Below are 12,287 nucleotides of genomic sequence, written 5' to 3'. Positions count from 1 at the left end.
TGTGCTTAACCTGCTCAAGCGGTGCGCAATCTTAATAAACTATACTGTATAACAAATAATTTGGAAGCTCAAGTGTCTGACTGTATTTACTATAATGTAATGTTGAAACCGTCTTGCTGCAAAGCCGTTCATCACAATACCTCGGCGAAACCTATGGCACCCTGTAGCTCTGCACGAGCTCAAGGGTTCATGTTCCAGCTCCTGCAGCCTCACTTTAATGGAAGTGTAATGCGACTGTGCCTTAGTACTGAGATTCCAATTTGCGCTAAATTAAAATTTTATCTTTAATGCATATGTGGCCTCAAGATGTACGAGTCCCATCAATTTATCTGTGCGATTCATACGGGGTTAATCAACTCTGCCTCCCACGCTGTGTTCCTCAATTCTTTGGTGCAAAAGTGTGCCGTTGCACTGTTGTCGTGGACGATCGATTGATATATTAATGGGGTTTAACATCCCAAGGCAACACTGAAGCTATGAGGAACATTGTAGTGGAGGGCTCCAGAATAATGCTGGCCATTTGGGGTGGTTTAGTGTGTGCCTAATTCTAAACACACGAGCACTTTTGCATTTTGTCCTTATCAAAATAGAGTTGGGGCAGTTGGAAATCGAACTCGCAACCTTGTATCAGCAGCAGAATGTCATAGACATTAAGGCACTGCGGCACGTGTGATCAGGGATGCCAACAATAATTTATAGTGGTGCTCAATGGGGGAAAAATGTTCTTTTCATCGACAGAAAAATGTTGGTGTTTTTCAACTCCTTTTGGCTTGTTTTTCAGTGGAAAAACAAGCATTTATTCATCATTGATTATTGACTGGAGTTGATAATATTGATTGAAACAATGATTATTCATCAACCCTTCGCCATGTCTCTCGGGCCCAATAAAGGTCAGCCGCTACTGTGACGTCACAATAGTTGATATGTACTCTAGATGTTACAAACACGCTGTTTGCCTGTGCCCTGTTCAAAGTGTCTCTCACAAGAGCTCGTTAAAATCTTGTTTTACTGTGGAATTTGCAAAGCACTGTTCAGAGATCATTCTGCCTCAAGAGGTTTTCAAAAGGGTTTAGCACCAGTGTATCTATAAAATTAGGCTCAAGAGTTTAAATTTAGTGTAGGGTCAACCACAGGGCCAAAACAAAGGATTTATTACGTCATGTAGGGTATTATCGATGGCATCGCTGGTGGTTTTAAGGAAATTTGTCAGCAGAACTGGCTGATGCTGTGCGCTGTACGTGATGCGTACTTCACGTTTCTCTTGCTTTTTACAGCCAGGGCTTCTTTGTGCAACCGACCATTCTGGAGACCACCAACCCAGAGGACAGGATCATGAAGGAGGAGATCTTTGGGCCAGTCTACACGGCCTACGTCTACCCAGACAATGAGGTCGACAAGTGCCTCGCCCTGGCACGGGATACTGCCCCCTTTGGCCTCACAGCATCTGTCTTTGCCAGGGACGAGTGAGTGATGCTTGTTTGTTTTACAGTGATGGCCATTATGGGCTCACTCCTCTAGTCATCGTGATGTCTGTCTGTGCCACCAGGTGTTCCACCGCCGCCGCCAATCGCTGGAGCCCCAGAGGGCATTTGCAGAACTTGGTAGGATTCACCTGAACTTGAAGAGAGAAAGAGTAAAATTTGGTCTAGAAGAAACTGGTCAACCTAGACGAAGTGAGGATAAAGTGGACCAATTCAGGCATATACTTGCAAACAAATATGCAGCCTTAGAACAGTGAGATGTAGATCACATGGAGGTAATGAATGAAACCGTAACTTGGCTGGCTTCAGAAGCGGCACTTGAAGTGGGAGGTAATGCACCAAGGCAACCAGTAGGCAAGTTCTCCCAAGCAACGAAGGACCTAATGAAGAAACGACAAAGAATGAAACCGTCCAACTCGAGAGATCAGATGGAATTCGCGGAATTGTCAGAACTGATCAACAAGGAGAAAATAAAGGATACTCGAAATCATAATGTAAGAAAGGCTGAGGAAGCAGTAATAAATGGATGCAGCGTAAAATCAGTGAGAAGAAAACTTGGGATAGGACAAGCCAAGATGTATGCACTGAAAGATAAGCAGGGCAATATCATCAGCGATGTCGAAGATATAGTAATAGCAGTGGAAGAATTCTATACTGACCTTTACAATACCCATAGCAGCCAGGACACCTCCTTTGAAAGTAGCAATGGACAGGTTACAAAGGCTCCTTCTATAACTTGAGATGAAGTTAGAAGAGCCTTAGAAGACGTGAAACGAGGAAAGGCGGCAGGTTAGATGGAATAACAGTCTATTTAATCGAAGATGGAGGAGACATCATGCTTCAAAAGCTTGTGGCCCTTTATGAGAAATGTCTGACGACTTCAAGCATCCCAGAGAGCTGGAAGAATGCCAACATTATACTAATTCACAGAAAGGGAGATGTTAAAGAATTGAAAAATTATAGGCCCATTAGCTTACTTCCAGTATTGTATAAAATATTCACGAGGATAATTTCCAATAGAATAAGGGCAACACTTCAGTCAACCAAGGGAACAGGCTGGCTTCAGGAATAGATACTGTACAATGGATCACATCCATCTAATCAATCAGGTAAACGAGAAATCTGCAGAGTACAATCAACCTCTCTAAGATCTCTGGCTATGTCCCCTCCATCCATCAGGCAACTAGCATACGAAACATACGTCCGCTCTAAAATGGAGTATGCCTCACCCATATGGAACCCTCCCCAGGTTTACTTGATTCAGTCGCTCGAAGCCATTCAGAACCGGGCAGCCCGCTTCATAACTTCCCAGTACTCACCTTGGGACAGCGTTACTGACATGAAATTGACTCTCGGACTCGAACTCCTAGCACTCCGCCGGAAACTGGCAATGCTCTGTCTTTTTCATAAATTATACTTTAACTTTCCTGCACTGCGCGAGAACTTACTACATGCTCCGATACGCTCATCTCACCGTTTGTTTAACTCCCTTAGTATACAGCGTTTGCATGGTTCTTCCAATGCCTTTAACAAATCCTTCCTCCCCATCGCCATAAAAGAATGGAACAATCTTCCCGAAGCCGTGGTTTTAGAGTCAAATCCCTCCAAATTTAGACAGTTAATATCAGACCATTTCAACCCAAAATAGCCACTTTTCCTCACGTTACCTCTCCCAGCAATCCGTCTTGCTTGTGTCATTGCCTATTTTTCCTTTTCTTCTTTTTTGCCACTTACGTTTAGCATGTTTCACATTTACGTGTACACTTTTCTTTCAATTTATTGCTATTCAGTTTGAGATATTTTCATTGTTTTGTTTATACCTGATGTTTTCTACAATTTATTATTTATTTTTCTGTTGCCTTTGTTTGCATTCTTTTTTTGAGCTAATGTATGGCACTTTCACATCGCTGTTTCCCCCCCCTTATGTAATGTCCCCGAAGGGACCCTTAAGGGAATAATAAATGATGATGATGATGATGATGGCTGTCATAGATTACAAAAAGGCATTTGATTCAGTAGAGATACCAGCAGTCGTAGAGGCACTATGTAATCTAGGAGTAGAGGAGGCTTACATAGATATTTGGAAAATATCTACAAAGATTCCACAGCTACCCTAATTCTCCACAAGAAAAGTAGGAAGATGCCTATAAAGAAAGGGGTCAGACAAGGAGACACAATTTCTCCAATGCTATTCACTGCGTGCTTGGAAGAAGTATTCAAGCTATTAAGGGACTCCTTAGGGGTAAAGATCAATGGCGAATATCTCGGCAACTTTCGGTTTGCAGATGACATTGTCCTATTCAGCAACACTGGACACGAGTTACAACAAATGATTGAGGACCTTAACAGAGAGAGTGCAAGAGTGGGATTGAAGATTAATATGCAAAAAACAAAGATAATGATCAATAGCCTGGCAAGGGAACAAGAGTTCAGGATCGCCATTCAGCCACTGGAGTGTGTGAAGGAAAATGTTTACCTAGGACAATTACTCACAGGGGACCCTGATCATGAGAAGGAAATTTACAGAAGAATAAAATTGGGTTGGAGCGCATACGGCAGACATACTCAGATCCTTACTGGAAGCTTACCATTGTCACTAAAAAGAAAGGTGTACAATCAATGCATTCTACCGGTGCTAACATATGGGGCAGAAACTTGGAGACTGACAAGGAAGCTCGAAAACAAGAACAAGTTAAAGGCCGTACAAAGAGCGATGGAATGAAGAATGATAGGCATAACGTTAAGAGGCAGGAAGAGAGCTAAGAGTTGGATAACCGGTGGATCGTTAGGGTTACAGAATGGGTGCCAAGAGAAGGGAAACGCAGTCAAGCACGGTAAAAGACTAGGTGGGGTGATGAAATTGAGAAATACACAGGCACAAGTTGGAATCGGTTAGCGCAGCAAAAGGGTAATTCGAGATCGGAGGGAGAGGCCTTTGCCTGCAGTGGACTTAAATTAGGTTGTTGATGATGATGATGACAAAGAAAATATTTGTGAAGAACCAACCGTGTTTCTATCCAAGAATGCGTTTAGCATGTTTTGGGAGGTGGTTGTTAGGGGCATTATGTTGCACGCTCCCCTTACCAGCTCGCCTTACCTGTACGTGGAAGCGCACGAGTACTTAGAATGCATTTCTTTGAGGACCATTTCAGAACTCCGCGCAGTGTATCAATGACAGTGTCTCAAAATGTGAGCTAGTTGGGGCTGATTAGCAAGCTGCCATGAGAAAAAAAACGCGAGAACACTTCTGTTACCACTGTGCCATGAAGTGCCGCATGGTACCACCGATACCACCACACCGCGGTAAGGTATCCCTGTGCAATTTTTACTGCTAGCGCTATATCGGATCGGCCCACAAAAACGGTTAGACAATCACTAGGACACACAGTTACGTATAGTTGACTTTCTTTAAACAGAACATCAAGGGACCAGGGAAGTTGGTTTCATTTATCAGGAGTTCCATTCACTGAGAGACAAAGCTGGATGCAATTGCATGAATACAAAACCAACCAACCATGAGGATGGTGTTCCGTTTAAGCTATTTCCATTTATCGAGATTCCACTGTAGCTCCAAAAGAATGCTAAATGCAGTAAAATTCTCAGCACCCAACGAGTAATCAAACTCTGGCGCTACAGACTGGCAGTTGAAGATTCTACCTCTCGTCCATTACCGCTGATGCTGCAGCAAACGATGCTGCACCCAAACAACACTGTCTGGCCTCTTGAGCACTTATTAAAATGATTAGCTGATGCCATGCCCTGCAGCTTATTCGTAAGTCGGTGCTAAGGTGAAAGAATACAAACGAAGCCTGTGGGAAAAAGTAAAGGATTAGCTAGGCAAGATGAAAAATAAAAGTACATGTACCGTCTCTCTGCTTCTCCGCCACCAAGAAGCACCACCTACACAAACAAAGCCGACTCAGACTCGAGGCATCATAGGCCAAAGTTTTCTTCTTCATGAAAAGAGGGAGCAGTAGTAATAAACTTTATTTATCAAACGAGCAGGCGACGTCCTTACCCTAGATGGGCGGCGTCTTCACTCCAGGACACTATGGGCACTGGCCTTCCGCCGAGCTCTGTCCACCACGCTCGCCTGGTCCTCGGAATTGGGGCTGGCCAGCCGTGCCTCCTACTACGAAAAGAGAAAACAAATTTTCTTTGAAATGACTTGCACATTTTTTCTTGCACACACACTTTCTTTATACATTTGTTTCTTCTGAGAGAAATCGGCTTCATCTGTGTGACAGAAAGAGCGGTCAAAGTGTCACGAGTATGGCACATGCCTTCCACAGCAGGCACCTGTCCCTGCCACAAGACGCAGATTTCTTGCTCTTGGCATAACGGAAGCAATTTTTGCCACCACTGAGCACCCTGCCTCTTTGCGCGGTCAAGTTGCGAGGCATTATTGATAGGGTTGTGCGAAAGCAAATACATAGTAGATTTAAAATCGAATTGTGAATCAAGCCCAAGAAAAAAGACTGAATATCGTATCGAATATCGGAACATTTCACACGAACCTTGGTGGTTACAAATCTTGTGCAAAAGAACACGGTGTTGCATGTGCGCAGGCGTTACGTAACAGGAATGTTGCTTGCTATCAGTAGCGTAGGTACCCAGGAATCAACAAGTATAGTATGGTCTACTCTTGTTAATTAAAGGAAATCTCAAATTAGTATGCAAGCACTGATAACTCAGTTTGTATACGAAAGTCTGGAAAATATTTTTTTATCGATAGAACGTCTGATGAATAGAATTAAGTGCTTTTTTCTCTCTGAAACTGAAGAGATAGAGAAGTTATGCTGTCCGGAATGGCCAGTGAGGTTATCAGTTTAAAGGGGCCCTGAACCACTTTTTATCGAAGTGGAGAAAGACATTTGAAGTGAAGATGGGCTATTTCAGAACCACTTTGCCACAAAAAGTACTTCGATGCGTTCAGCAGAAGCGGAGTTATCGGCAATCAAACACGGCCTCAGCTGTGCTCCCCTTCCTCCTCCAATGCCTTGCACTGTGAAGGCTGCGGCGGAGACGTCACCGTGGCGCGCAGTTCAAATTTCCGATTTGGAGCCTATGCCACGCCAAACGTAAGCCAAACACGGCTGTCCTCAGAGAGCCACAGTGCGCTTAGCCACTGGATTCATGGCGGCACCTCGTGGCGGCTGCGGTGTAGCAGAGCGCAGCGACCAATAGCAGCCAATAGTATTGGAGTGTGCTTTATGACGAAGCACACAGAAAAGAGCGAGGATCATGGAGTTTTTGAAACGAGAGCATTTGAGAAAAAGGTGACTTCGCGCTCCGCTTGCGAGCTCCATGGACCACGTACGACAGCAGAACTTGGCTGAGATGTTCACAACAGCGTATGCTACCCGCGGACTATGTTATTTCACCAAGCCCGAGGGGTGGTTCAGGGCCCCTTTAATAGTGGGCCATATTGTGCTTAGCGGCAATCTTTTACTGCTTAGAAAATTTTTCTTTTCAGTTTTCTTTCAGAAAACGGAAGGGTATTTCTATCTTCAATGCAAGTGCTTCTCCCCCCCCTCTTTCTCACCGAAATTTTTGTATTAGTATGGGACCTGCCCGGCCTTCCTCCCCACTCCCTGTCCCTGGTCAAGTGAATATGCCCCCAGAAAAAATTTTCTGGCTATGTTACTGCTTCCGGTGGCTAAGTGTCCACACCTTCGCACATGGTTTTATGCTTATTATACATTCTGATTTTGTTGTTCCGCTGTCCGCATCATGTTAATCAATTCGATCAGTCCCGTTGACCCGGTCGAACGTTGTACCAAAAACAGATTGTACGCTGTGGGAACGCTTGGCGTGTCAAGGCAACTTACCATGGCTGGATCTATATGCAAAAAGTCGAATAGTAGATATCGATTCATGAGTCAAATTATTCGAACATTAACTGTTTGATTCGAAATCGAATATTAGAGCATTTGCATACCCCTAGTTATTAAACTGAGGTGGCCAAACTAACTAGCACGAGGCCTTCCACTGTGGCGTGTCTCGTAGCCAGATTGTGGCTTTAGGAGCTAAAAACCCTGTAACCTCTTTTTTTTTTGTATGCTGGTCAGCCATAATGTTTCTATGCTGCAACTGTCTACCAAACTACCCTTGAGTGTGAGGAACAGGAATGGCCTTGCATTCTTGCTGTCGGCATGTCGTCAGCTGAAGCTCTGCATAGCACGATTTTGCCATTCCGATCACCAATTACACATGCTAATCTTTTTTCGTTACCACGTACATTGAATGGATGCTCATACGTTTATTTGCTGTGCTTGTTTGCATTATGCCACTGCGTTTAGTAAAAAATCCGTAGCAACTAGCCTAATCTGCAGCTCTTATGGTTCATTGTTCACTTTGCGTCAGTGTTCTTGGAGTGACTCTTAATTTAATTTGCATGTTGAGTGTTGCTTTGTTCGACTGTATGCAGAAATTTCCTGAAGTCAGCTTGCGAGTACCTGAAGATGACTGGCGGAAACTTTTACGTCAATGACAAGTCGACCGGGGCTGTTGTTGGGCAACAGCCATTTGGTGGAGCACGCATCTCAGGTGGGTTTCTGTGGTGTTCACTAGGCCAAAAGGAGCATACAACTCCTTTATCTGAATATATCAAGAACATATGCCTAATTCCATCAAATTTCTTTCTGAGTCTGGTTTCTCAAACATCAAAATATACACCGGAATCCCAGTTTTTGGAGTTGTTTAATTTCCATTCGTGGATGATGCAGACTCAGATGTGCTACAATTAACTTAAAGAAGCCTTTCTTCTCAACCCAATTGCATCTCAAGGCAATCTGATAGCAAAAGCCGAAGTGCCGCACTAGGCCAGCAGACGAGGCCACACACGATCATGCGTGACATTGTTTACTATGGAGCTTTTCTATTGGCCCTTAGCATCTAGTTCAAACCCCAGTGAAGCCTTAGCACCGTGGCCAACTAGCAGGTCCATTTGCCCAAATGGCTCTTTCACTATTTTTCGGGTCATTGGTATTGTTCAAGTTGTTGAAATTGTGGCTTGTTGGAAAGCCAAGGGTGATTCATGCACTCGGGACCATGTGCGTCCACCTAGATGCAGCTGCAAATTAAATGCATTCGGGTTTCTTGGAAAGAAAGCTGCACAGTAGACGAAAAAGTCTCTCTGGTTCTGGGACTGCACCTGAGACCACTACCTGATAAAGCCAATAGCACTACCAACCAAGCTACCCAGTAGATTAGCAGCTGGTAGTTTTGAAATCACTTCTGTGGTTGTCTTATACCCATGCCACGTGTGCACAGGAAATGCCATTAACCTCCTAATGCCTTGAGTTTTAATGTAATTTGCGTGGTGCCACATGGGCTATGGAAATGACATTTGCCTTAATGCCATTCATCAGCGAAGGCGTTCGCCAGAACTCATTCGACTGAGAAATGCGTACGCTTGATGCCATAGCTTGCTCAGTGTGGTTTGCTTAAAAGTATTTGAAATGACATCCTGTTTAGCTGGAAACAAATTTTTCAGGTGTTTAATTAAGCCATACAGCACATATAAACAAGTGCATAGAGTTTTATAAGATGCAAAAAAAAAGGGGGGGGGGGGGACATTAGAAGAGAAGCTGCTGCTGCAAAAGGAGTCGCGTTAAATGTTGGCAACAAGCTTACAACAAGGGCGATTTCATTGCCATTGTGCAGTTCTTTCTTTCTCCATACCAGTGTGTCTGTGGTGGACCCACTGCCAACCTGCAACCGCAGCCTTGTTTGCTATTCAGCGCGATGCTTGGCATGGAGGCACACAAGTGCAGTAGTAAACAAGTGCACTCTGCGAACCTCTCTAGCAGGCCAGCGCTCTGACATCTTTAGATGGGGCAGGCACCATTTTGCATCTGGGCTTCGGATTTGACCTGTGATGGCCTAGGCTGCCATGGTCAGTTGCAACGTTGCAAAAGACACCAACAAACTAAAGCTAGCAGCATCGTAGCATGCTTATTTCTACATTTTACTAGCCTTGAAGGCAGATCAAACTTGTAAATGCATGTGTATCTTTTTATTATTACCCTAAAATTGCTGACTTCAGAAGACGCTGTTATTGACATCATCAGGTCAAATGTCATCAATTTTGGACGTGTGGCAGCTCCGCCGAAAAAAGATTTAATTCAGAAACTTAAGGCCTTTCTGAATGCCATTTTCTGGGCCCGTGTGGCATGGCTACTATACCGCTCTCATAAAGCGTGATTTAATTTTCATTTACATCAAATTACATTTTCAGTTTAATGAGTTAAAGTAAATCATTCAAATGTGTTTCAGAGCATATGTGTACTCTCTGCTTAAGAGCACCCAGAAAATGTGCAGGAACAGCCAATACAATGCTGTGTATAAATAAAAAAATTTAAATTTTTAGTCTGACATCTATATTTAAAAAAGTACTAAGCTTCCATTCCCTTTACGCGACCAATGCCAGAGAGTGCCTGTGCACATTAATCTTGCCTGGCATGTTGGCCATATTGCTTGTTAACAGCTGATTGGATTTGTGCCTGCCTCGAGTCTTCTTTTGACTCCGATTTCACAAGTGTTGCTCAATAATGTAAACCTGAAAGCTTTAGGTGGTTAGCATAAATCTCTCAAATGAATTCTAATTAAAATATGCAGCTTCAAAATGCTTCGTACATACTCATATGAAGAAACAGTCGGAGAAAGAAGTCAAAGAAAACATAGCGAAAGTTAATTCCTATGTTTAATTGAAGTGTTACGACTAATAAAAAAGTAAAACTGCTTGAGGCAAAGATAACTTGCCATAGATGGGAGCTGAACCCACATTTTCTGCATTACTTGTGCAGTGCTTTATGAATTACGCTACTGCAGTAGCCATCCTCCCACCTTATTTCTTGCTTGGTATTTCTGTTTTTGTACAAGGTTAGCCCTGGGAGCATTAGTTGGTGTCAGCTATGGCTAAGGTGGTAGAAGTGGAACATCTTTTAACCACAGGTGCCACATAAGATATGAGCTTAGGAGCAGGCAACTGGCAAATATGGCAACCTCATGGCATCCAGACGGCAAAATTCAAAGCGCTCGCTATGCAGTGAGCGAGATATATTAATAAGATGATCTGAAGGGCTCGGTTTTCTCTCAGTTACAACCTTATTCACATCTATAATTTATATGGCATCCCTTATTATTTCTGTGTTTCAATGAAACGTAATTTATTATCCCTCTGCTCTCTTGGCGTCCTTGGTTCTTGGTATGTGGTTGTTGGTTGTAAGTAAAAAAAAAAAAATCAAGCCTCTCATATCCTCCTATTGTTCTTGCACATATTATATACACTGTCACATATGTCACAAGTGAAGCGGTGGCGTAGAGGTAGAACACCTGCCTCGCGTGCAAGAGGTCCGTGGTTCGAATCCTGGTGCCGTGCAATTTTCCACCGGAATAAAAAAAAAAATCCGCGTGTTGATAAAATTGCATAAACCGGCCTGGAGTGTGGCCTGATCCCGGTGACCAGAACAGGTAACCCACTCCCTCACAAGAGCAGGATTGGCCACCCTGGTGCAGTACTTGGCCACAACCACCTATATGAACACAACAATCAAACCCCGGCCCTCAGTCCCCAGCAGCTGTGAAGCAACTGACCACGGCGGTGGTCAGACCTGCGACGCAGCAGAGGGTGCTAAGAATCCCTGACTCCGGATGGGCCGCCAATTGGAATATGAACCTGGCAACGCTTAACGTTAGAACGGTATATAGTGAGGCGAGTCTAGCAGTGCTATTGGAGGAATTAGAGGCCAGTAAATGGGATATGATAGGGCTCAGTGAAGTTAGGAGGCCAAAAGAAGCGTATGCAGTGCTAAAAAGCGGGCACGTACTGTGCTACCGGGGCTTAGCGGAGAGACGAGAACTAGGAGTTGGATTCCTGATTAATAAGAATATAGCTGGTAACATACAGGAATTCTATAGCATTAGCGAGAGGGTGGCAGGTCTTGTTGTGAAACTTAATAAGAGGCACAAAATGCAGGTTGTGCAGGTCTACGCCCCTACATCCAGTCATGAAGACCGAAAGCTTCTATGAAGACGTGGAATCGGCGATGGGTAGAGTGAAAACACAATACACTATACTGATGGGCGACTTTAATGCCAAGGTAGGCAAGAAGCAGGCTGGAGACAAGTCAGTGCGGGAATATGGCATAGGCACTAGGAATAGCAGGGGAGAGCTACTAGTAGAGTTTGCGGAACAGAATAATATGCGGATAATGAATACCTTTTTCCGCAAGCGGGATAGCTGAAAGTGGACGTGGAGGAGCCCAAATGGCAAGACTAGAAATGAAATAGACCTCATACTCTGCGCTAACTCTAGCATCATAAAAGATGTGGACGTACTCAGCAAGGTGCGCTGCAGTGACCATAGGATGTTAAGAGCTCAAATTAGTCTAGACTTGAGGAGGGAACGGACGAAACTGGTACATAAGAAGCCGATCAATGAGTTTGCAGTAAGAGGGAAAATAGAGGAATTCCAGATCAAGCTACAGAACAGGTATTTGGCTTTAACTCAGGAAGAGGACCTTAGTGTTGAAGCAATGAACGACAATCTTGTGGGCATCATTAAGGAGTGTGCAATAGAAGTCGGCGGTAACTCCGTTAGACAGGATACCTGTAAGCTATCACAGACGAAAGATCTGATCAAGAAACGCCAATGTATGAAAGCCTCTAACCCTACAACTAGAATAGAACTGGCAGAACTTTCGAAATTAATCAACAAGCATAAGACAGCTGACATAAGGAAGTATAATATGGATAGAATTGAACATGTTCTCAGGAACGGAGGAAGCCTTAAAGCAGTGA

The 12,287-nt window shown here is 43.8% G+C and overlaps 1 protein-coding gene across 1 annotated transcript in view; it reads left to right on the top strand.

The window, feature by feature from the left end:
* P5CDh1 (delta-1-Pyrroline-5-carboxylate dehydrogenase 1) overlaps positions 1-12,287 on the top strand; it is a 53,061-nt gene that overhangs the window by 34,960 nt on the left and 5,814 nt on the right. The window contains exons 12-13 of the mRNA XM_050173220.3: positions 1,275-1,463; positions 7,912-8,030. Coding sequence (XP_050029177.2) covers positions 1,275-1,463; positions 7,912-8,030 — 308 coding nt within the window. The remainder of the gene's footprint in view (positions 1-1,274; positions 1,464-7,911; positions 8,031-12,287) is intronic.

The sequence above is a fragment of the Dermacentor andersoni genome, chromosome 3, assembly GCF_023375885.2.
Source record: "Dermacentor andersoni chromosome 3, qqDerAnde1_hic_scaffold, whole genome shotgun sequence".
Taxonomy (NCBI): domain Eukaryota; kingdom Metazoa; phylum Arthropoda; class Arachnida; order Ixodida; family Ixodidae; genus Dermacentor; species Dermacentor andersoni.
Note: the sequence above shows the minus strand (reverse complement) of the source record. Positions and strands in the feature narration are given on the sequence as shown.